Source organism: Leucoraja erinacea, chromosome 9 (assembly GCF_028641065.1).
Source record: "Leucoraja erinacea ecotype New England chromosome 9, Leri_hhj_1, whole genome shotgun sequence".
Classification (NCBI taxonomy): domain Eukaryota; kingdom Metazoa; phylum Chordata; class Chondrichthyes; order Rajiformes; family Rajidae; genus Leucoraja; species Leucoraja erinaceus.
The window spans coordinates 57,907,444-57,933,943 of record NC_073385.1 but is presented as its reverse complement, the minus strand read 5'-3'; the positions used below and the strand labels follow the sequence as shown (position 1 = coordinate 57,933,943).

General features: G+C 43.5%; 1 protein-coding gene across 3 annotated transcripts in view; it reads left to right on the top strand.

Annotated features, from left to right (window-relative positions):
* The window catches only part of mideasb (mitotic deacetylase associated SANT domain protein b), a 58,096-nt gene that overhangs the window by 11,104 nt on the left and 20,492 nt on the right, over positions 1–26,500 (top strand). For all 3 annotated transcript variants that reach the window (XM_055640879.1, XM_055640881.1, XM_055640880.1), the window contains exons 2-3: positions 16,787–19,001; positions 25,233–25,520. In XM_055640879.1, the coding sequence (XP_055496854.1) occupies positions 17,040–19,001; positions 25,233–25,520 (2,250 nt within the window). In that variant the 5' untranslated portion in view covers positions 16,787–17,039. The remainder of the gene's footprint in view (positions 1–16,786; positions 19,002–25,232; positions 25,521–26,500) is intronic.

The window sequence follows — 26,500 nt, the reverse complement described above, 5'->3', positions numbered from 1 at the left end:
TTGATAGAAAATTGGTTGGCAGACAGGAAACAAAGAGCAGGGATTAACGTGTCCCTTTCAGAATGGCAGGCGGTGGTGACTAGTGGGGTACCGCAAGGCTCGGTGCTGGGACCGCAGCTATTTACAATATTCATAAATGATTTAGATGAAGGGATTCAAAGTAACATTAGCAAATTTGCAGATGATACAAAGCTGGGTGGCAGTGTGAACTGTGAGGAGGATGCTATGAGAATGCAGGGTGACGGACAGGTTGGGGGAGTGGGCAGATGCATGGCAGATGAAGTTTCATGCGGATATATGTGAGGTTATCCACTTTGGTAGCGAAAACAGGAAGGCAGATTAAAATCTAAATGGCATCAAGTTGGGAAAAGGGGAAGTACAACGGGATCTGGGGGTCCTTGTACATCAGTCTATGAAAGTAAGCATGCAGATACAGCAGGCAGTGAAGAAAGCGAATGGCATGTTGGCCTTTATAACAAGAGGAGTCGAATATAGGAGCAAAGAGGTCCTTCTGCAGTTGTACAGAGTCCTAGTGAGACCACACCTGGAGTATTGTGTGCAGTTTTGGTCCCCTAATTTGAGGAAGGACATTCTTGCTATTGATGGAATGCAGCGTAGGTTTACAAAGTTAATTCCCGGGATGTCGGGACTGTCATATGCTGAGAGAATGGAGCGGCTGGGCTTGTACACTCTGGAGTTTAGAAGGATGAGAGGGTATCTCATTGAAACATGTAAGATTGTTAAGGGTTTGGACACGCTAGAGGCAGGAAACATGTTCCTGATGTTGGGGGAGTCCAGAACCAGGGGGCACAGTTTAAGAATAAGGAGTAAGTCACTTAGAACGGCGACGAGGAAACACTTTTTCTCACGGAGTTGTGAGTCTATGGAATTCTCTGCCTCAGAGGGTGGTGGAGGCAGGTTCTCTAGATACTTTCAAGAGAGAGCTAGATAGGGCTCTTAAAAATAGCAAAGTCAGGGGATATGGGGAGTAGGCAGGAACGGGGTACTGATTGCGGATGACCAGCCATGATCACATTGAATGGCGGTGCAGGCTCGAATGGCCTACTCCTGCACCAATTGTCTATTGTCCATAAACCCTTGCTATAACAGACCACACGCAGCAGAGATTGTGTCTGTTGTTACCGATTGTCTGCTATAAGCGATTAATATGTACAGTATAGTATGGCAAAAACAACCAATAAACATACACCACACTAAAACCAATAAATCAATACACTACTAAAAACCAATAAATATACATTTCACAATAAACAGTAAAGGAAACAAAATACACTACCTTGGGACGGTACAGTGGCGCCGCAGTAGAGTTGCTACCTTACAGCGCCAGAGACGCATGTTCAATCTTGACCTCGGGTGCTCCCTGTGGCAGTGAGGGTTTCTTCCCGCGTTGTGGAGATGTGCAGGTTTGTGGTTTGGTTGGCTGCTGCGGATTTAGTGGGTTGCTGGTTCTATCCTGCACCCAGAGAGTTGTCCCTAGTGTGCGCCGGGTGCCTGCGCGATTGCAGGGCTGCCCGTGGTCAGAACCGGGTCTCTGGCGCTGTTGGGTGGCTCTGTAGGCGGTATGCAGGATTCGAGGAGGTCAGTTGGGCTGTTGGTCTGTACGTCTTTGTGGGGGGGGGGGGGGGGTGAGGGTGAGAAATCCACGCTGTTACAATGTATCTGTCTTTGCAAGAACCACTGCATTAGCTCTATACACACTCTAAATTGTCCCTAGTGTGTAGGATAAAACTATGAGCCGAATTGTGATTTGTCTATGCATAGGATACAACTAGTGTATGGGTGATCACTTGGTGTTTCCACGCTGTATCTCTAAACTAAACAAAGCTAAAATCGTTCCAAAACAATATTTGAAAGTGTAGTTCTCCAGTATTTTAAATGCTTTTATTTGTATAGTAGTAAGGCCAGTAGAAGAAATGGCAGCATCAATGTACAATACCTGTATCTCTAAATAAACAAAACCAAGAATCTCTCCATCCACTTAGTGGTCATTCCATGAAACAAAGAACTCTGTCTATAACAGATTTGGTCCAGTTTAACTGAAATCCGTTATAAAGAGGTCTGTTATTGCGAGGGTTTACTGTACTGTTTGCAGGTTGTAGATGAGATGCATGAGGGGGGTCAAAGGTACAGGCTCCAGAGGTCAGGGCAGCCGAGTGATATAGTTGTTGCCTTAAGGCCCTGTCCCACTTCTGTGTCCTTGGTACGCAAATTATGCAACCTCGTCGTCGCGTTGAGGCGCATGGGCATCGTGTGGCCGCGGGGGCTGGACCCATTGAGAAGCGCGGAGGGGTATGGAGTTGTGTGCAGTATCGCGTGGCACTCCGAAATTTTGTAGCAAACAAAATCTTCGCACGCCAACGGCCTGTCGCGTAACTGACAGCCAAAGTGGTACAGGCCCAAGATCCTGGCCCGACACAACATCTCACCTCCAACAGCAGCAGAAGCAGGCAAACGATCACTGAGTTCGGCCTGGAGCTCACGGCCGTTGTGGGACTTCTACTCCCAGAGCGGGGCCAAGAAAATTGAAGATAGACACAAAATGTTGGAGTAACTCAGCGGGACCGGCAGCATCTCTGGAGAGAAGGAATGGAGGACGTTTCGGGTCAAGACCCTTCTTTCAGACTGAAGAAGAGTCGACACGAAACATCATCCATTCCTTCTCTCCAGAGATACTGCTGGTCCCGCTGAGTTACTCCAGCATTTTGTGTCCATCTTCAAATGACGTCACGCGTTCCAGACGGCTGCGCGGGCGCATGAAGCGGCGCGTGACCTTTGCGGGACCGTCGTGCCTCAACGCGACCACGAGGTCGCATAATTAGCGTGCCAAGGACACGTAAGTGGGACAGGGGCTTTACAGAGCTAGAGGCCCAGATTTAATCCTGACTACTGGTCCTGTCTGTACAGGGTTTGTACATTCTCCGTTTCCTCCTACACACCAAAGCCGTGCAGGTATTTAGGTTAATTGGCTTTGGTAAAATTGTACATTTTTCCTAATATGTAGGATTGTGGTAGTACATGGGGTGATTGTGTATATATCTATAAAGTTGCTGTATCTCGAAAATCTAAAGGTGCCTGTACTTGTCTTGGTTGGGTTGGAATGCAAACCCACTGCTAATTTTCTGCGTTCAATTAGATTTTAAAAAATTGAACAAGGCAAGTGGGGAGATTTTGGAGGAAGGTGGTGACAAATCCTGAGGCAGACTGAGATGGACAATGAATATATTATCTTTGTCACTTTGATACAGGATGTCATTAGTGGCTTTAATGATAAAATGACAATTGTATGGAAAAAGAAGCAGCAGATTGGGACAAATTGATCAGTGCTTTCAAAGATTTGGAACCTCCTCTGCTGGAATATTCAATTTATATCAAGTAAATAGAAACAAATGCATGGTTAAATATAGTCAATGCTACACCAGCAGATATATATGCATTTGCATAAATGTTGTGCACAATGACTAAGCATGAATGCACAGACACCCACACAGTATTTCAACAACTTGCATTTAATGTGGTATTTTTCAAGAAGTGCAAGTTTGATGCAATTTTCCTGCAGTAAAAAGTTACTGTCTACAAAGAACCATCCCAGTTCTAAATCTGATTAAATGTGATTTCTAATATGGTGCAGACTTGCTTTACATAAAAAATAAAGCATCAGATATTTCTTTATTAAATGGTAGACTGATCCAAAGATCAAGGCAGATGGGATCCACGGTGGCTTGGTAGGTAGGATTCAAAATTAGCCAGGACATGAAAGACAGAGGGTAGTGGTGGAGGGTGTTATTTCTGACGAGATCTGTAATCCACGGTGTTCTGCAAGCATCAGTGCAGGGACACTTTCTGTGACATTGGACAAAAATGTAGATGGGCTGATGAATAAGTTTGCATACAACACAAATTGTGGAAGGTCGTTAAAGGATACAGCAGGACATAGACCAGTTAGAAAATGGGTGGATAAATGTCAGGTGCAGTATCACCAGGACAAATGTGAGCTTTTGCGCTTAGTGAGGTCAACCTTAAGAGGAGAGTATACAACTCTATGTACAGCAGTATATATATAATGGTTGGACCCATCGGAGCTTTGCTATACAGAGTGATCTCGGGGTGCTCGTCCATAGCTCCATAAACGTGACAACGTAAGGTGATAAAGTGTATTGCATAGATCTGGGTGTTGAGTATAAAAGTAGTGAGGAAGTAGTGTTGCAGATGTATAAAACTTGTTAGGCCAGATTTGGAGTATTTGTAGTTCTGCCCCTGCATAACATGAAAGACGAAGAGGGTGCAGAAGTGATTCACTGGGAGGTTACCTGGATTAGAGGATATTGGCAATAAGGAAATGTTGGATAAACTTGTTTTTTCTGGAGCATCAGAGGTGGAGGGGAGACCTGGTAGAAGTTTATAAAATTGAGAGATGCACAACTTGTCAGAATCTTTTTCCCGAGGTGGATATGTCAAATATTAGAGAGCATAGGTTAAAGCTGCGTTGGGAGAGTTTAACAGAGATCCAGAAGGCAAGTTTCTCTTCTTGCATGGAAATGGCAGGTATATAAAATGCAGTGATATGGGTGATGGTGGAAGCAGATAGCAACATTTAAGAAGCATTTAGACAGGCAAATGTAGAGTTTAAATTTGCATCATGGTTGCCAAAGACATTGCGGGCTAAAGGATTGTTCCTGCATTGTCCTGTACTTTTTGAAAAGTCACTGGTTTCACTACTTCCTTCGGACAGTGTATTCCTGATTGTACTAAGTTTGTGTAGGAAGGAACTGCAGATGCAGGTTTACACTGAAGATAGACACAAAATGGTGGAGTAACTCAGTGGGACACGCAACATCTCTGGAGAGAAGGAATGTACAACATTTCAGATCGAGACCCTTCTTGTACCAAGTTTCTTTTGCCAAATTTGCCATTAATCCTCATCCTCTTGTTGCCAGCTCACTTACCCACAGGAACAGATTTTCTCCACTGAGCCTTCAATTTTCAAATGACTTTAATTAGGAATTTCCTTCACGTTCACAATTGTAATTGGAATAATCCCAGTGTCTCCAGTCTCTACACAACAGAATTGTCTGCTTTATTATTGGGGTAAGTTTGCTCTTTTTCTTTGCTTCCTTTTATCTATCTCTATCTTCCTTTTGGTGTATGGCTCTCTCAATACAGGGGACTATTGGTGTCCTTTTACATGTGTTAAACCAGTAGCTTTGCAATTATCTATTGGAACGATGGGTCGGAATAATTTTGTGTTGTCTTCACAGCAAATAGATCTGTTCAGATGAATGAATATAGAATTAATGCTATAAACTGCGGCGCGTAGGAATTTCTTCTTGCCGAGGTTGGTGAATATGTGGAATTCTCTATCCTGGAAACTTGTTGAGGCTGATCACCAGAGGTATTTAAAGTCATGGGTCAAGAGTGCGTATTTGTCATGTGCATCAGATATGAATCGGAGCAATAACATTATTACTTGCTGTAGCTTTGTAGGCACATCTGATGCAACACTAATAAAAATGCAATAAATCATCATTTATTCCAAGTAAAATGTACCATGATAATGCAAAAAAAAAAAAGTACATAGAAGAACCATAGTAAAGTCTGTAGAGGAGGCAAATAAAGTTTTAAAAGATTGATGAGTTGAGGTCAATAGGGAAATTGGCACAGAAGAGGAGTGAAGGCCTGGGATAGATCAATGATGGTCATTTTGAATGGTGGGAAGGCTTGATGCCTACTCCTGCTCTATCCGGTCTTTGTGTGCTTTAGATGATCAAACTAACCTTTTGTCGTCTTGGTTCGCAAGTTGATGCTGACAGTAGTTTCAAAGTAGTCCTGAGTAGTTCCTGAGGACTGGAGGGCAGCTAATGTAACCACACTTTTTAAAAAGGGAGGGAGAGAGAAAACGGGGAATTACAGACCAGTTAGTCTAACATCGGTGGTGGGGAAAATTCTGGAGTCAGTTAATAAAGATGGGATAGCAGCACATTTGGAAAGTGGTGAATTCATTGGACAAAGTCAGCATGGATTTATGAAAGGTAAATCATGTCTGACGAATCTTATAGAATTTTTCGAGGATGTAACTAGTAGAGTGGATAAGGGAGAACCAGTGGATGTGTTATATCTGGACTTTCAGAAGGCTTTTGACAAGGTCCCACATAAGAGATTAGCATACAAACTTAAAGCACATGGTATTGGGGGTTCAGTATTGATGTGGATAGAGAACTGGCTGCCAGACAGGAAGCAAAGAGTAGGAGTAAACGGGTCCTTTTCAGAATGGCAGGCAGTGACTATAGGGGTACCGCAAGGCTCAGTGCTGGGACCCCAGCTATTTACAATATATATTAATGATCTGGATGAGGGAATTGAATGCAACATCTCCAAGTTTGCGGATGACACGAAGCTGGGGGGCAGTGTTAGCTGTGAGGAGGATGCTAGGAGGCTGCAAGGTGACTTGGATAGGTTGGGTGAGTGGGCAAATGCATGGCAGATGCAGTATAATGTGGATAAATGTGAGGTTATCCACTTTGGTGGCAAAAATAGGAGGGTAGACTATTATCTGAATGGTGGCCGATTAGGAAAAGGGGAGATGCAACGAGACCTGGGTGTCATGGTACACTAATCATTGAAAGTAGGAATACAGGTGCAGCAGGCGGTGAAGAAAGCAAATGGTATGTTAGTATTCATAGCAAAAAGGATTTGAGTATAAGAGCAGGGAGATTCTACTGCAGTTGTGCAGGGTCTTGGTGAGACCACACCTGGAGTATTGCGTACAGTTTTGGTCTCCTAATCTGAGGAAAGACATTCTTGCCATAGAGGGAGTACAGAGAAGGTTCACCAGACTGATTCCTGGGACGGCAGGACTTTCATATGAAGAAAGACTGGATAGACTCGGCTTGTACACACTAGAATTTAGAAGATTGAGGGGGGATCTTATAGAAACTTACAAAATTCTTAAGGGGTTAGACAGGCTAGATGCAGGAAGATTATTCCCGATGTTGGGGAAGTCCAGAACTAGGGGTCACAGTTTAAGGATAAAAGGGAAGTCTTTTAGGACCGAGATGAGGAAATCATTTTTTACACAGAGAGTGGTGAATCTGTAGAATTCTCTGCCACAGAAGGTAGTTGAGGCCAGTTCATTGGATATATTTAAGAGGGCGTTAGATGTGGCCCTTGTGGCTAAAGGAATCCGGGGGTATGGAGAGAAGGCAGGGATGGGATACTGAGTTGGATGATCAGTCAGGATCATATCGAATGGCGGTGCAGGCTCAAAGGGCCGAATGGCCTGCACCTATTTTCTATGTTTCTATGTCCTCTTACCGTATTCTCTCACTCCCTCCCATCCCAGGCAGACAAACAAAAGTAAGAGGGGTAAATATAATTCTCCTTGTAACTGAAGAAGCATCTGAAGGGGCCACAGCTGCTGTTGTGGCAAGCGCATGGTATGTTGTTTCCACGGTGTGTTACCTTGGCAGCAGGACTGCTCTCAAGTTCAGGAATCTGATGTACGAAAGTTGTTCTGGAACCGAATATGTATCAAATCATGTTCAGTGCTTGAGGTATCATTTCATTATTTATTTCCTAGAATTGGTGGCTCTGTTGGGTCCATACATTAAGAAGGACACACTGGGATTTAGACATTGCCTTTTACGAACTAAGGGCACCTCGATGTTTTGCGGTCAGTGACTTGCTCTGAAGTGTAGGCAGTGTTTTAACATTTGAAATCAATCAGCCAATAAATAAATATACCTCAAGTTTCTACAGCCTGCAAGATAATGACAGTTGATCTGTTTTAGTCATGGGATAAATATCAGTTGGTGCATTGGAGAGAGCTCCCGTGGTCCTCATCAAAAGAGTGGTAGCAGATCTTTTGTATCCATTGAGTAGTTTAACATCTTGCCTAAGACACGGTGGCTGAGAAACTCGGGTACATGGTGCTCTTTCTTCAAGCCTAGCATGCCTGAAAATAGCTCTGATCAGACTACAATCTTGCTGCAACAGTTTCTGTGTGCGATCATATCAGTCTGACAATTGACTGTTTAAACAAAGCTGGTCTCAGCCTGGTAGTTATTGTAATGTACTTGTCTCTTGGGGCCTCTGACCACCTTCACCTTCTCTCCTTTACCCCCCCCCCCCCCCCCCCCCCCCCACAGCACTCCGCGCTTGCTCAGTCCTGGACTCTGGAGTTCATGCAGCAAGATATGCAATGGACAATCAGCCGTGGCACAAGCTAGCTTTCAAATCATTAATGGTAGGCCCATTTTGCTGCAAAACAGCTCTGTGGTGTTAATATTGTAGATCAAGTACACCCCGTGGTGTACTGTTGCTACACTATACATCACACTAGTTTGTGTTTTCTGTTCTACAGTGGGATATGAGGCAGAACTCTAAGATCAGATTGCAAGAAAATAGGAGAAGGGGCAGACGACCATCAGGCCCCTCAAGCGTACTCCACCATTCAAAATTATCATGGCTGATCTAGTTTAGCCTCGAGTCCTGTTCTGTAATAGTTCCCCAAAACCCTCAGTTCCTCAATCTTTCAAATGATTATCCATCCCCACTGTAAATATTCCTATTTGTCAGGGCTCCACTCCCCCCCCCCCCCCCCCCCCCCCTCAGTGGCAGAGAATTCCAGAGAATCACTGCCTTCTGAGAGAAAACACATTTTTGCACCTCTGTTTTAAATGACTGGCCGCTGTTCTTATAACTTTGTTTTTTTTTAAATGAAACATCCACCGATGAAAACATGTCAAAATGTAACCTGTCAAGTCTCCTTGTGCACTAGGACATCTATATTCCTCTGAACTGTATCATATCCCTTTGCCCCATATTCCTCAACTTTTTATCCATGTACATACATGTCTGTGTCTTTTTAATACAGTTATTATACCTGCTTCAACTACCTCCTCTGGTGGCTCGTTCTATATATCCACCACCCTCTGAATGGAAAAGGTTGCCCTGCTGGTTCCTATTAAATGTTTCTCCACTCACCTTGAACCTTTATCCTTTTTTCATGATTCATCTGCCCTGGGGAAAAATACTGTGCATTCTCCCTACATATTCCCTTCATGGTTTTATACACCTACATAAGATCACCCATCAGTCCAAGAAGTGAAGTGTTAGCTTGTCCTCCCTTCTTATAGTTCAGGCCTTTGAGGCCTAGCAACATTCGCTTAAATCTTCACTGTATTCACTCGAGCTTAATTACATCCTTTCTATAGCAGGGTAGCCAAAACTGAACCCAAACTCTCAATTTAGATGGTCTGCCTTTTGATTCTTCCTGCTGAAAAATCAATATGCCAGGATTTTGCTTATTCACTTGGTCTATCTACATCCCTATGCAGAATAACAATGTCCTTATCACATGCCGTTCCACTTACATTCATTACCATCAGCAGACTTGTAAATTTATATTCTGTTTCCACCAGGTTTTTTAATGCAAATGGTGAACAATTAATACCAAGACTGTCTCTGGCATACTCTATTAGTTAGTAGAAACAACAAACTGCAGCTGCTGGTTAATACACAAAGTGCTGGAGTAACTCAGCAGGTCAGGCTGCATCTCTGGAGAACATGGTAGATGATCCTCAACATAAGCGAGGAGGAGGGGGGGGGGGGGGGGGGGGGGGGTTGATAGGCAGGTGGTTGGAACAAGGGTCAGTGATAAGAAAGAAAGGTGTAATAGGTTTGAAGAGTTGCAGATTGTGAAGCCAGAGGGAGCAGGAGGGGGATAGATGGATGGGAGACTAGGTGGAAATTCAGGTGGTAACAGGGGTGCCAGGGGGTGGGTTAGTGAGAGGTTAACTAAAATTGGAGGATTCAAAGTTCATACCATTAGGATGTAAGCTACCTAAGCAGAATATGAGGTGCTGCTCCTCCACTTTGCATGGCCTTGTGGAGAAGGCCCAGGACGGAAAGGTGAGTACTGGAATAAGAAGGGGAGTTAACATGGTTAGCAACTGGGAGATCTCGTAGGCATGGCGAACCAAGTGCAAGGGTTGAGTTCGCCCTCGCCTTTTACCGTACCAACCTCCGCAACTAACACTATATTCTGACGTTTCCGTCACATGCACTGTGATCCTGCCACGAGTCGCATCTTCCTATCTCCATCCCTTTCTGCCTTCCATAGAGACTGCTCACTCCGCAACTCCTTGGTTCACATCCCTTTGCACCCAAACCACCCTCTCCCCAGGTACTTTCCCCTGCAACCGTAGGAGAGTGTTGGAAAACTTCTGGATTTGTTGGAATGTAGCCAAAGTATTTAGACATGGTGTTGTTGTTCGTCCTTTGTAGTTGAAGAAGACCATGACTTCTGTGTTTTTGTTTGTGGGTCCGGAGGTGACTGGTGAGACCGATCCGGGCCCGAAAGGCTCGCCTGCATATGGGACACAGTTGGGTGGGTGCTGCAGTAGAAGTTGAAGTGGCTCGGGCCTTGCGCATGGCGTGTTTCCTCTGAGCTTCTGTGGTGCGCTTCTTCTCAGCTGCACGCACTCCTGTGGTGATCTTGCTTTGCCCAGTTGGGCAGTATGGGTCCTGAAGTCATGACTTCCACTTGACTTGGATTAAAGTGAGGGAGTTGTGTAAATCGGCAAATTGCGGTGCTGGCTCGAAGGGCCGAATGGCCTACTCCTACACCTATTGTCAGCCTCACTTTCTCGTCCCAGCCTATCTGGATCCAGTGGCAAGACATCGTCAAGATGGCTGACGATAGGTCAGGATGCAGTGGATGGACACCAGGGTTCTGCATGAACATTGTGCTCCACAACGCTTTCTGGGTCCACCTTCCTACCCGTTGGACTGCCAAATGGTCTCCTCCGCTTATTCCGCTAGTCTTCACCGTTCCTGAATAAGTTAATAGCCACAAGGCAGTGGAGGTTTGCATTTGGTGTTTTCCTTCACCCCTCCAGGGTGCTTTCTGGAGGACGCCTGTGCGTGACTTTGTTTAACGTGGGGAGACTGGTGCACAGGCAGCCACCCCATGATCCTTGACAGATCGGGGTCAGGATACGGTGGCATGGAGTCCAAGATGACCGGAGACCCTTTTCTGCTGCAGCTTTCGTCCGCATTCCCAGCCGTTGTGACGTTCCACTAAGGTCAGCCATTGTCTTAGGCCTGTTCCACTGTTGAGGTCTTGGTTGGATTACTCTTTGTTAGAGACCTCCCCTTCGACCTTACCGCCATGGGTGACCCTACCAGGAGCATAGCTCCAGATGGCATCGCTCTCAGGATCTCAAGTCCACACAAACTTCTCCACCATGACAAGGTGACAATTCACGGAGAAGACTGTTAAGGTGTATCATTGTTTTAATAGCGCACTTATTTCCCAGAAATCTCTCCCTCAACCCTGTGAACTGATAAAACAGAAATTAGATTTAACTGTGTGACATGACATTCTAGACTTTGTCCTGCTGATCCATCAATTTGGCAAACAATCAAATCAGCTGCATGGGAATAGTGTATGTGAACAGTGAGCTTTGTAAAGGACATAGATTGTTAACATAAAAGGGTATGGATATTTTGGATTGCGCTATTGTGAGGTGGTGCATAAGTTGAAGCAAATAGGGCATTTACAGCCTCACTTTGTAATAAGTTTTTGAATAATTAGTGAAATCTCATGAGTTCTATTTCTGATGTTTGGTGCATCTTCTGCTCCCATTACTGGCCATTGCACCTTGTCTGAGGTGAAGTTCTAGAACTCCCTTTTTAAATCCTTCCACTTCCAGCCTCCTTTTGTGCAATGGTTTCACATGTAGTTTATGTCGTTTTTTCTGATTCCTGTGACGTGGGATGTTTTGCAATAAAATGCACACTCGGGACGTCCAACTGGCTCGTGCAGATCTTTGTTCCACAAAAGCCTGCATCCACCTTATTTCATCTCCAACTTCTGATGTGCTCTTTTATTCCTTTCTCCCTTGCAAGCTTATCCAACCTCTTCCCCAATGCACCCAATGCCTCACCTCTCCCTTGCGGTGGGTGGTGAGTTCTCCACTCTAACCACTCCATGTATGAAGAAATCTTTTTTTTTTTTAATTTAGTGATGGCTATATTATTTCTGGTGTTCTGGTCTGTGTGGAAACATCTCTGTTTACCAAATTGAAGCTGCTATAATAAGGTTTTGGTGGATCACTCACAACTTTTGATTTTCCTCAATGAAGAACTTTCACATGTTCAATCTTTCATAATAGAAGTAATATGCCTGTTATAGTATTGTCCTTTCCAATGAAGCATTTTTCTAGTATCCTATGTCCATTCTGTATGTCCAGCAGCAGGTTATGTCCAAAAGATGAAGGATAATCTTTTCCTTTGAGCTAGGAAAGCTCTTGACTAAACAATGTTTGTTCTTTTGCAGTATCAAGCAACGCTCTCTCTCTTGCTCTCGCGCTCACTCTCTCTCTCGCTCTCTTGTTTACAACTCTTTTCATTGTTTTGGCTTGCACTAGGGGATAAATTTACCGCAGTGAATTAACCAAACTGCATGTCTGTGATGTGGCTGGAAACTGGAACACTCAGGGTAAACCCATGAAGTTACGGAGAACTCCAAACGCATGGCACCAATTGAACTCTGGTTGCTGGAATTTTGTAGAAACAAGAAACTGCCTTTGCTGGTTATACAAAAAAAGAACATGCAGTGCAACTCGAAAGAAAGGTTCTGACTCGAAAGAAAGGTCCTGACCCGAAACATTGCCCATCCATGTTCTCCAGAGATGCTGTCTGCCCCACTGAGTTACTCCAGGACTTTGTCTTTTTGTTCCCTGGAATTCTGTACGACAGTGCTATCTTCAGCGCTGCTGTGAATCAACTTGACACACTTCACCAAGCTCTTTTTTTAATTCCAAGCTCGCTTCCTTTTGAGTCAGAAGCTTTAAAGTTCATCTCATTCTGAATGCATGGAATTGGCTCAACAGAACAAATAGCGTTTTCAGCTATCATTGTGTGCAGATTGCTGGATTGTTTTGCATGGCAATTAACTATGATGATTTTGGGATATCCTGTGACCATCCATTCAGAAGACCTCTTAAAATTTTCTGAATTTTTTTTTAGTCAAAACAATTCAGAAATTTTAGCCAAATCAATGGATCCTGGAGAGCTTCTAATGACCACCATTACTGGTCACTGGGTCCATCACCCCACTGAGAAGGAAATGGGCTGGATTAACAATGGCATGTCATAAAAAGAAACCGCTGGAAATTATCAACAGGACAGGCAGCACCTGTGAATTGAGAAACAGTGCTACTGTTCCAGATCAATGATCTTTCAAGGTTGTGGGGGGGGGGGTGGAGGGGATGTCTCCCTCCCCCCCGCACAATAAATTGTTTCTGCTGGGAGAATGGTTAGTGAATTAGTGCAAAATAATTGAATCTTCTGACAATGGATAGATGCAACAATGGGGGGGGGGGGGGTTTCTATTTGAATTAATCAAAGTAAACTTCATGACTTTATAAATCTTGCAATGATAATTACTTTGCAGAATTGTTGCCGAGTTTGTGGTTGTTCCTATATTTCCCTGAGGATTTTTTTGTAATTATCCATTTTTAAAAGGTCTTCTGAATGGACGGTAAAGTGGCACAGTGAGTAGAGCTGCTGCCTCAGGGCTCTACAGACTGGGGGCCATTTCTGATGTTGGATACATTTCTATGTGGAGTATTTAAATTCTCTGTGATGATGTGGGTTTCCTTTGGGTCATCCAGTTTCCACTAAATCCCAAAGACATGCAGGTAGGTGTGTTAATTGTAAATTGTCCCTGGTATGCGGGTGTAAGGTAGGGTCTAGATAATGGGGATGAGGGGAGAGTTTAAAAAAATGGGTTAGTGTAGGATTAATGTACAAATAGGTATTTGATGGCATGGGATTTGTGGGCTGTATGTCTCTGTAATATTGCATATGTGGATGAACCATATTATTTACGTGTTTATATGCTGGCACAAATATTAATATCTCTTGGATAATTGTCAAATATTCTTTCATAAACACTCGAGTATAGCCTTCAACTGATGTAGAACCAAACTCCATTAGCCCTGTGATCACAGCCCAAATCTATATATCAACACTTCCAAGGTAGAGATAGATACGTGCATTTGTATAATGCGATTCCTGGCCATAGCATGCGCCTAGCTACTTTCAACAGATAATTTAGTGTAGGAATGCAGTTAATTTGCAAATGGCTGGGTTCTATGAGCACCACTGAGGTTGATAACCAGAAAATCTTCTTTCATAATTATTTTCTCTGAGTGTCCATGTACTAACATATCTCTGGGATACAAGCCACAGAATAATTGGTTGTTGTAACATTCATAAACATGCTGTCTAGTTAATGATGAAATAAGGGAGTGCAAATCTTGTTATTTCTACGTATTATCTTTGCCAGGAAGTAGAACACAGGAATTTAAAAGGATTGATAGCATCAAAATTGGTCATTCCCACATCATGGGATGTCTGCTCTGCTCAAGCTGTCTCTTGTCAAGGGATATCAAGGGATATGGGGGGGGGGAGCTGGAACAGGGTACTGATTTTGGATGATCAGCCATGATCATATTGAATGGTGGTGCTGGCTCGAAGGGCCGAATGGCCTACTCCTGCATCTATTTTCTATGTCCTTCCCGGTATCTCCCCCAGCATATCCTTGTATTCCCTTCTCTCTTTTGCAACTGCCTGACTTTATTTCCCTCTTGGCTATACCTGTGAGAAGTTGTCCATCTGCAGCTCCAGATTGACTGCATCACGTGGCTAGAGCTGCAGTTGGACCTTGACTCTGAGACCATTGAGGATAGGAGCTTTAGTGAGGTGGTCATGCCGAAGATACAGGCAACAAATAGTTGGGAGTATCTAAGATATTCTATAAGTATATTAAGAGCAAAAAGGGTAACTTGGGGAAAAAATATGTTCCTTTAGGAATAGTATGACCATCTATATGTAGAGCCACAGGAGAAAGGCAGAATCTTAAATTAATACTACTTTCTATATTAATTGTGGTGAACTTTATGGACACAAGGGAATTCAGGGAAGTGAACAGTGATGTCCTGAAACTTACCAAAAGAGGAGGTGATGGCACTCTTGAGGCATAAAGGTGGATAAACCCCCAAGCCTTGACCAAGTGTATCCTAAAACATTGCTGGAGCCGTGGCAAAGTTTTTTTATATTTTTCTTATCCACGAGTGAGGTACCAAAACACTAAGGTCGCTAATATTGTGCCTTTATTTAACCAGGAAGCTCCGGGTAGTGAGCCAAACATCGATAGTGGGAAAGTTAAGGCCTGTCACACTATACGAGTTTACCCAAGAGCTCACCCGAGTTTAAAAAAAAAAAAATCGAACTCGTGGTAAGTACGTAGCGGGTACGTCGGAGCTCGGGACGTCTCTTAGCGGCTCGTAACGCTAACGGCAGATACTCGGGAAATGCCGTAAGCTCGTGAAGTTTTTTCAACATGTTGAAAAATGTCCACGAGAGCCCTGAGTACCTACGAGCAGCTATTACCGTAATTCTCCGAGTTCGAATCGGGGGAAACTCGGGAGAACTCTTGAATTACCTCGTACAGTGGGACAGGCCCTTTACGAGAGAGAATGTGAGATACTGGATATACACTTTGGATACAAGCTCAATGTAAGATTAAATTGTTGGCTAATTGACTATGTAGAGATCCAGGGTGGGGATTGTGGTGGATTTTGCAACTTCCGCAATGCAATAAATTCCCTCCCCTTCCTTCTCATGGGTGCCAAGTGCAGTATTAATCCTTATCTGAAACATCAACAAACAATTGAGGACTGCTTTAAATCCAGATCCTGCAGGTTGCAGCCACGCTGACAGACTAGTGCTGCATTTTTATTTTGTAAAATCAAATGCAATCCAAACTTTAGCATGAAGATTAGTTTTAATGTTTAGAATGACTCTGAGAGATTACAAGTGCCCACTGGCATTGCGTGACATTCCAAAGGATGGGAGTGCATGCAGTGACAGGCCAGAATAATCACACAAGCGATAATGGGCTCCCAGAAGCCTTTGCCACCGACTGACTGTACTGTGGAACAAGTTAGGGAGAATCTGGCAACTGTTTTGTTTTAGCTCTTGGCAGATGGAGCCTTTCAGCAGGATTCTCGCCTCCCAAAGTTTGCTGAGCACTCATTTTGTGGCTGAGACTGGAGCATTAACCCACACTCATTTTAGTCTTCTATCCTGGTCCAGTTTTTGCTTACTGTGCTGCAGAGGAAAAAATACAGGATCTGAGCCTGAGACACACATCATGCAGTGTCCTATGAGTTTAGAAAAGATTACCAAACAGCAGAGACACAAGGAACTGCAGATGCTAGTTTAAAAAAAAAAAAAAAACAGTGCTGGTTCGGTGAGATATGGCCCAGATGTGGGCAATTGGGACTTGCTTCGATGGGGCACCTTGGTTGGCATAGATAAGTTGGCCCAAATGGCCTGATTCCGTGCTGTAAAACTCTATAACTTTATGATGGAGTAACTCAGTGGATCGAGCAGCATCTCTGGACATGGAAAAGCAACGTTTTGGGATGAGACCCTTCTTTAGATTGACTACAATCAGTGTGAAGAAGAGTCTCAACCTGAAATGCTGTTTTTCCAGAGATGCTGTCTAACCCGCTGAACACCAACGCTTTGTGTCTTTTTTTAAACCAAGGAACGTTTTGCTGTTTGTTTTTGAACTCTGCCCAGCTTGCACTGTTGGTGAAACAATGTTGTTTGGCTAAGATTATCCTCTTTTCATGAACAGGACTGAGCTGCAGATGATGATTGCTAATTTTGACTTTGATTGTTCTTCCAGGTTGGCAAATTTCCTTCGGAGTCTGCACGTGAAAAGTGAGGGAGAAAATTACCCACGTGGACTGCGCACAACTGCAGACGTTAACTTGGTACTGTGGACATTTGCTATCTTGGGTGCGAGCAGACATCCATGATTCATTGTTGGCTTTCAAACATCTTATTTTTAGAGTGGAGAAACCAAGCTTGCAAGGAACAACGCTCTTAAAACGGAGAGGGATCAAGAGTTCGCAACTATAGCCTTAAATGCCACTCTAATGATGAGTGTACCTGCCCCTGGCAAGAACTCAACGAAGCGGAGAGGGAAGCAGATTTCATTCTTTGCTGAAAGTACCAGAACTGTTCGACCAAACCCAGCTCGCCAGAGGAAGAACGGAATGCTGCACAGTGAAGTGAATGTCTCCGAGGGCCTGGCTGAAGCCCAGCAACTGCCCAAGGCCACAGTTCCTGTCACCGGGGTGCATTGCCACCCTGTGGCTGCTGCGGAAGTGGAAATGGATCAAGAGAATCTGACCAAAGGTGGCACTGTCCCACCAAACTGGGCTGCCTCCATTCTGATTGATCGCTTGCCCACCAAAGGTGAGCTGAACTGGCAGCCAGCTAACCAGGGCGTCTCCTGGAGTCAAAATGAAGCCCCTTTCTGTGCCAGTAGCAGGGCTGCAAGCAATGTTCCAAGATCCTTCCTAAACACCCTGGCACAGCAAGAGAGCACAACCCATCTGCCACAGGAATGCCTCCAAAGGCACCAGGAGAACAAAGACAGTGGGTCTCAGCTTGACTTGTTTGGGGATGCAATAAAACAGATGGATGAGAAAGCCCAATTAGCAAAGAAGCTGGCCAAGCAATCGGTTCACTCATTAAGTGAGCTACAGAAACCACAACTACAGAACCCCCTACAACACCAATCCCAGCAGAACCTCCTACAGCATCAACACCAATCCCAGCAGAACACCCAGCAAAATCCACTGCAGCACCAACACAAATCCCAGCAGAACCCCCTGCAGCATCAACACCAATCCCAGCAGAACCCCCAGCAAAATCAACTGCAGCATCAACACCATTCCCAGCAGAATCCACTGCAACACCAACACCAATCCCAGCAAAACCTGCTGCAACACCAATCCCAACAGAACCCACTTCATTACCAACACCAGTCCCAGCAGAACCCACTTGTGCATCAACAACAGTCCCAGCAGAACCCACTGCTGCATCAACACCAGACAAACAAACTGCATATCCGATCGCAGCTTTCAGCGCAGCATGAGCTCCAACAGATCCGACTGCAGCATCAACACCAGGAGAATCAAAGGCAGTACCAGCAGAATCATGCTCAACACCAGCAGGCTCAACTGTTGCATCACCAGGAGCATCAACAGCAACAAACGGGTCATGAAACGTTGATTCAGCATCAATACTTCCCGTTTCCATATGGACAATGTCAGAAGCAGGACCTGCCCCCAAACTCAGTATTACACCTGTTCCACCCATCTCGCCAGCCACCACTTCCTCATTATAGCCATACAACACAAGCCACATGTCAACAACACCTTTTCCAACAGTTCTTCCCTCACCAACAGCCACCCCAATCACTCGGTCTCCACAGGATTCAGACAAGTCAGGGGCCAGAAGAATCCACGCATCTGATAGTTTCAGCACCATCTCAGTTACAGCAATCATCTGATGTACAGATCAGCAAAGGAATCCAGAGGTCCACAGGTGATCACAATCAGGAACTTCCTCTACGTCATATAGGGAGCGAATTTCAAGCACCCTTAGCAAAGCAGATTCGATGTACCATCAAGGAAAGGAAGGTGAAACCCTGCCAATATGAGATGCAGAGACTTGAAAATGAGTCTGGCACCATGGAAAGTACCTACCAGCATTTGTCACTTGCATATGGGCCAGAGCTCCAAAAATTGCTAAACATGCCAAAGTATCATGGTGCACTGAACGAACACAAGCTGTTTGAGGTGGATTTGCCTCAATCCAAGAGCATTGAAGCACATGCTCAGATTAATGAGGACACCAGGAGTCAGAGAGAACATGAGAAAAGCCAGGTGAATCAAAACAGTAGAAAGTGTGCTCAGGAAACTTCATCGGACGTTGACGAGGCAGCTGACAGTATTACACAAAGCACAAGAAAAGGAGGGACAATTTCTAGCGAGACCAATGGGCTCCGATCACAACAGTGCCTGCTCATTCAAAACTCCCCCACTGAGGTTAGTTTTACTTATTAATAGAACTCTTTTGTTGAACATCCCCAGTGCTTCAAAATAGTCTTGCTGTTAACACCCTCTTTGCACCAATAATTTATATGTTTTGAAAACGTCTCATGCCTATCTAGAAAGAACTTTGTAATTCAGAACCTGAGAGTTTCATACAGCATAGTCATTGTTACAATATTGGAAATAATCAGCAAGCAACAGTGGTAGGACAATATGCTTTTGTGATAGCACTTTTGCAGTGAAATATTGGCCAGGACACCAAGAAAAACTCCCTGCTCTTTGAGGCAGCAAGATAGGAACTCGGTTTCAAACCTCATCCTCAATATAGGTTTGAAAGGTTTTTTATTGCCACATGTAACAATTAAGGTACATTGATACAGCCATACTAAAAAAGCAAGAAGACACACAACTGCATAAAAGTTAACATAAACATCCACCACAGCAGATTCCCTACATTCCACACTGTGTTGGAAAGCAATAAAGTCGAATCTTCTTCCCTCATTTTTCTCTCGCGGTCGGGGCAATCGAACCATCCGTCGGGGCGGTCGAAGCCCCCGCGTCGGGATGATCGAAGTTCCCGCGTCAGGAGTTCCTGCGGCTTGGAGTTCCCGATGTCGGTCTCTACCCAGAGACCGCGAGCTCCGTAATGTTAACGTCTGCAGGCTCCCGCGGTAGAGCGCAGAGGTCGATCCCTGGCAAGGGGATCGCGGGCTCCGCGACATTAAAGTCCCTTAGGCACCCACAGTGGAGCTTCCAGTCGGTCTCCAGCAAAGGCCGCCAACTTCTCGATGTTAGGCCGCTGTGCAGCCGGAGATACGATACGGGAAAAAATCGCATCTCTGTCGAGGTAAGAGATTAGAAAGTTTTCCCCAACTCCCTCCCCCACCATCCATATAAAACTAGCTAACGAACACTAAAAACATCCATTTAACATGTACTAAAAAAAATAACAAAGAAACGGACAGACTGTTGGCTAGGCAGCCATTGCTGGCGCCACCCGGTGGATTGTGGAAATCTGGCGAGTGGCTAATGTAATGTTACATAATTGTCTCTTGCAAATCTAAGAGTTTTTTTGAAGAAATCGCAAAGAGGATTGAGGGAGAGGGAAGTGACGTTGACCATGGGGACTTTATTTAGCAAGGTCTTTGACAAGGTCTCACATGGTAGGCTTGTCTGAAAGGTTCAATTGCATGGAATCCAAGGTGAGCTAATCAATTGAATTCAAAATTTATTTGGAGAAAGGAGTCAAAGGATAATTGTGAAGGGTTGTTTTTCCTACTGGAGACCTGTGACCAGTGATAGTGCTGGTCTGCTGCTGTTTGTTATCTACATTAAAAATTTGGATGTCAAAACAGTTAATATGTTTAGTAACTTTGCAGATGGCACCAAAATTGAAGGTAAAGTGGAGAGTGAGAATATACAAGATTCAATTTAATTGTCATTTGGACCCCTTGAGGTCCAAACGAAATGCTGTTTCTGCAGCCATACATTACAAACAAATAGACCCAAGACACAACATAATTTACATAAACATCCATCACATCGCTGTGATGGAAGGCCAAAAAAACTTATCTCTCCTGCACTGAGAGTGAGGCAATATAAAGCCACACCAGGTAGAGCATTAGCACATAAGGTAAGCAGCACAGGAACAGGCATCTTCTCCCGCGATGACTGTGCCCAACATGATGACTAGATCATCTGCCTGGACATGATCCATTTCAGTCTATCCATGTGCCTATCTTAAATGCCACTATCACATCTACCTACACCACCACCCCTGGCACTGCGTTCCAGGCAACCACAACCCTCTGTGGGGGAAAAAAAATACTTGCTCCGCAGATCTCCTTTAAACTTTGTCTTTCTCGTCTAAAAAACGTGGTGCCCCCCTAGTTTTGATATTTCCATCCTAGGAGAAAATGGTTCTGACTGGCTACCTTCTCAATGCTTCCCATAATAAATTTATTTATTTCTATCAGATTTCCCCTCAATTTTGGAGTACTGGCAAAAATAATTCAAGTATGTCCAACATTTCCTTGCAGCTAATACCCTGTAAACCAGGCCGCATTCTGGTAAACCTCTTCTGTTATTTCCACAGTCTCCACATCCATCCTGCATCGAGGTGACCAGAATGCACATAAACTCCAAATGAGACCTTGCCAAAGTCTTAATGAGCCGCATCATGAATTCCTAACTGTAGTACGCAATGCCCCAACTGTTATGATCATTCTGTCTGAAAAAGGGTCTCGACCCAAAACGTCACCCATTTCTTCCATGCAGAGATGCTGGATGTCCCGCTGAATTACTCGAGCATTGTGTCTACCCCAACCTCTATAATCAATCCCCAATATTATCTGTAGTCCAAGATCCCTCTTCTACACACCCCAGCGCCCCGCCATTCATTGTGAATTCATTGTGACCCTTGTTTGACTTCCTATAATGCAGCTCACACTGGACTATATTAAATTACATTAGTTACTCCATCATTTTGTGTCTATCTTTGGTTGAAACCTGCATCTGCAGTTCCTTCCTACACAAATGTTGGGGTGGTATGTTGCAGTTGTACATGATATTGGTGAGGCCACATTTGTAGTACTGTATTCAGCATTGGACACACTGCTATAGGAAGGATGTCATTAAGCTGGAAAGAGTGCAGAGGTGATTTACGATGTGATAGACAATAGACGATAGGAGCGGAAATAGGCCATTCAAGTCAGCACCGCCATTCAATGTGATCACGGCTGATCATCCACAATCAGTACCCCATTCCTGCCTTCTCCCCATATCCCTTGACTCCGCTATCTTTAAGAGCTTTATCTAACTCTTTTGAAAGCATCCAGAGAACCATCCTCCACTGCCCTCTGAGGCAGAGAATTCCACAGACTCACAACTCTCTGTGTAAAAAAGTTTTTCCTCATCTCCGTTCTAAATTGCTTATCCCTCATTCTTAAACTGTGTCCCCTGGTTCTGGACTCTCCCAACATCGGGTATATGTTTCCTGCCTCTAGCGTGTCTAAGCCCTTAATCTTATATGTTTCAGTAAGATCAAATTTCGTAGCATTCCAAGTATATTAAATCTTATAGAGGAATTCGGTTCCTTTTCAGGATATAGAATGAATTGGAACAAAAGTGAAATTATGTCAATAAAACCTCCAGAGCCGAAACGCCTCCTAAAATTCCCTTTTAGAATTGCTACGGAAAAAATTAAATATCTCGGAGTTCACGTAACCAGAAAATACACTTCTCTATTTCAAGCAAACTTTCCTCCTTTAATTACCAAACTAAATGCCCTTACTCAATTTTTGAAAACGCTTCCGATGTCTCTCATGGGTAGAATAAATGCCATAAAGATGATCTTCCTCCCACAAATCCTGTACTTATTTCAATCAATACCGATTTATCTTCCTAAATTTTTTTTTTTTTTAAACTTGACTCTCTGATCACAAACTTTATTTGGGATTATAAAACACATAGAATTCATAAACGACACCTATGTAAACCTAAAGAAATTGGTGGACTGGCTTTCCCCAATTTTTTATAGTATTATTGGGCAACGAATATTAAAAACGTAATCTATTGGTTGGACAACACATGCCAACAGGTAAAATGGTTAATAATGGAGAGAGAGGATTGCTCGCATTTTAATATAGGCGCGATCCTTCTTACTCCAATAAATTTGAAGAAAACACTATGAGAAAAATCTGATTATCCACAGTACCTTACGAATCTGGAGACAAGTGAAGTCAACCCTTAAACTGAGAAATCTATCTCTTCTCTCACCAATTGCCAACAATACTCCGTTCAAGCCATCTATATTAGACAAAACGTTCACTCATTGGGAAAGATTAGGAATTAAAAAACTCGGAGATCTTTATGAGATGGGAACTCTTCTCTCATTTCAAGAATTACAGTCGAAATATCATCTGAAAGGTACTCAATATTTTAGATACCTTCAAATACGAGACTATCTGAAATCATATATCCAAGACCATCAATATACGTTTCCAGACACACTAGACGAATGTATGAATAGAAACTCGGATTTAAACAAGTTAATATATCTGTATAACACCCGTTTAAATATAGAAATCCCATCGTCAGAAGTAATTAGAAGAGTTTGGGAAGATGAGCTTCGCCTAAAAATTTTAAAAGACAGATGGGAGGAAAACCTATATATACACAATTGTTCGATCAACGTTAGGCATTCGTTAATTCAATTTAAAATACTGCACAGCCACTATTATTCAAAGTCTAAACTGAATAAGATCTTTCCAAATGTATCTCCTATTTGCGATAAATGTCTTCTTCAGGAAGTAACTATAACCCATTCCTTTGTCTCTTGTATAAAGTTACATAATTTCTGGAGAGAATTTTTTTTAAAAACACTGAAAATAAAATTGGATCCCGACACGGAACTGATCACTCTAGGTACTTCAGAAGCCTGTTTTGAGCTATCATTATTTCAAAGACATTTCCTTAATTATGGCCTGATAATGGCAAAAAAACTAATACTTAAATTTTGGAAACATATCCCATCTCTTAAGATGTGGATCATAAACATGTCCGAGACACTACATCTTGAAAATATTGGACTTGTCTTGGCAGAAAAAACAGATCATTTTTGAAAGACATGGACACCATTCATTGATTTATTACAAGGATAGCATTGCACAACACAACTTTGGATTTAAAACTAATTACGGGTTGGGTGAAGTGGGTGGGGAGGGATGTGAGGCAGGTATATCACCACTTTTTTTTCTCATTTTTTGTCCTTTTATTTCCTATTCTTCTCTTTCTTTCATTTATTCGCTCTTTGGCTACACTACTTTGGTAGTCTAGGGGTTCTATCTTTCCTCCTCTCACTTTTTCTCTTTCTTGCTTTTTTCCCTTTCCTTCTAACTAAAGCTAAAAACTTAAAATTGAAGCTGTACAATAACTGTATAATTTTTTTTATGCCGTTGGTTCTATTTTTGTACATTTGCTTCTAATAAATAAAAATAAGAAATAAAAAATCCTAATTTCTAGAGTATACAAGCCCAGCCGCTCTATTCTATCAACATATTGTCAGGACTCGAGGACCAGAGCTTTTGGGAGAGGTTGACTAGGCTAGGATATTATTCCTTGGTGCGCAAGAAGCTGGGGGGTGATCTTGTATTGTGTATAAAATTGAGGAGAATAGATAGATGAATGCAGTCTTTTACCCAGGGTAGGGGAATCAAGAACCAGAAGACATAGATTTAATGTGAGAGGGACAAATTTTAATAGGAACCCGAGGGGAAACCTTTTCACACAGATGGTTAGCAAAAGCTTAAAGGGATAAAGGCTTAATGCAGGCAAATGTGAGTAGCTTAGAAGGGGCATCTTGGTTGGCATGTACGATTTGGGCCGAAGGGCCTGTTTCTGTTTTGTACAACACTACTGTGAATATGTTGTGTAATAACCTAGCAGAAGTTTGTTCTATAAAACAGAAATAAGTCAAAATTCATTTAAGGAAAACCTAAATTAGTATTCCCAAGATAAGACATTAAGTCAATTTTATAGTGTTTGGTAATGTAGACTGGGTGGAACGTGTGGAGCATGACACTAGTGACATGCTGACTTGATCATGCATGCCCTGTGCTGCATAGAGTTTTGTAAATCTACTGTTGTGTGGCACAGTGGTGCAGCCAATAAAGCTGCTACCTCACTGCTCTCACAACTCTGGTTCAATCTTGACCTTGGGTGCTGCCTGTGTGGAGTTTGCACATTCTCCCAGTGATTGTGTGGCTTCTCCCTGGGTGTGTCAGTTCCTCAAGTATCCCAAAGAATTGCTGCTAACTTAATTGACAACTGTAGATTGTGCCAGATGTGTCAGTAAGATCAGGAACGTGGGTGGGAGTTGAGGCAGCGTGGGGAGGGGGGCAGTGGTGATGGTAAAGGAATGAAGAAATGCATGTGAGAATACGTGTAAGCAGAGGAATAGAATTGCTGTCAATAACGCCATAGACTGGAATGAATGGCTTCCTGTGTCGTTAGAAAAGATAACACTGAGAATAGTAATTTGTGCCAAGAGTCGCCAGATACATGAAACTGCAGAGGCTGAAATCTTGACCAATAAACAAACTGCTGGAGGAATTCAGCAAACTAGGCTGCATCTGTGGAAGAGGAAATAGACAGACGATGTTTCTGATCAAGACCCTCTAGTGGCGAATATGTTATGGTGACAAGTATGTTTTGTTTCCCTTCTAGGCTCAGGTGAATAACGGTAAGGAAGAAAAGAAGAGGATGTCGGAGCAATCGAGGGTTGAGAGTGCCCTGTCAGAAGCGGCCTCTCCAGGGGACCGACATGATGACAGCTGCCTGGTACCACTGGTAATACCCGTGTCGGTGCCAGTCAGAAGCACCAATCAGAAAGGAGATGGGGAATCGCAGAAGAATCTATCCAGTGAGAGGGATTTGTCCGAGTCGAAATCCACTCCATTGACCACCCGCAAGCGCAGATTGAGTCGAGGTTCTGGAGGTGGACCCTCCATACAGGTGAAGTACCATTTATAACAACATCACATTTGTATGGTGCTTTAAATGTATGATCTCAGTGGGTTGTGTTCATCAGGGGCACTATCAGCTGACACTGGCAAAAAAAGATATTAAGCCAAGTGAAGTGAGAGCATTTAAAAGGAGGCATAAGGGTGAGAGAATGCAAGATCTCGAGAGAGTAAGTGGAATGCATGGAGGTGTGCAAAGGAGGAGAGTGCTGTATGGTTGGAGGAGATGGGGAAGATGGGGAAGAGCAAGTCCATGATTGGATTTGAAAAAAGGAGTAAGAACCAGAGGGGAAAGGTTTAGGGTGAGGGGCCAAGATGTAAAAGCAAAATGCGAGGGGAAGCTTTCTCACACAGATAATGGAACAACCTCCATACATTTGCACAAGTTTCTGGATTGGAAAAGTTTGGAGGGATATGCTGGTGGAACTTGCTCGGTTCGGGCAAGTTGGGCGGCATGAACAAGTTTCCATGCTGTATAGTTCTTCAACTCTCTAACTTTACAGTTGATGGGTGAAGAGTTAATGGAACATTGTGAGCCTGGACAAGTGTCAAGTTTTGGATGAGCTGGAGTTTTTTGAGGTGGAGGATGGTAGTTACCCAAATGAGCATTGAAGTAGTAATACAAAAGTCACAAAGGAGAGTTTCAGCAATAATGTATAGTGGCTTAAGAAAAAGGCATTATTATTGAAATGGTCAAATAATTTGAGTTCTTGGAAATGCTGAGGCAGCAGTTTATTGTTCTCTACTTTTGTTCAGTCATTGTCCTCATCCCAGATATTAAGTCACTAACTTGGCTCCGTAGTGGTTTTCCAAGGGACTGTTTGAAGGGATATGTCTACAGTCATACAGCAGGGACACAGGCCCTTTGGCCTAACTTTCCCATGCCGACCAAGATTCCCCATATACGCCAGTCCTACCTGCCTGCATTTAGCCCATATCTTTCTAAACATTTCCTATCCATGAACCTGTCCA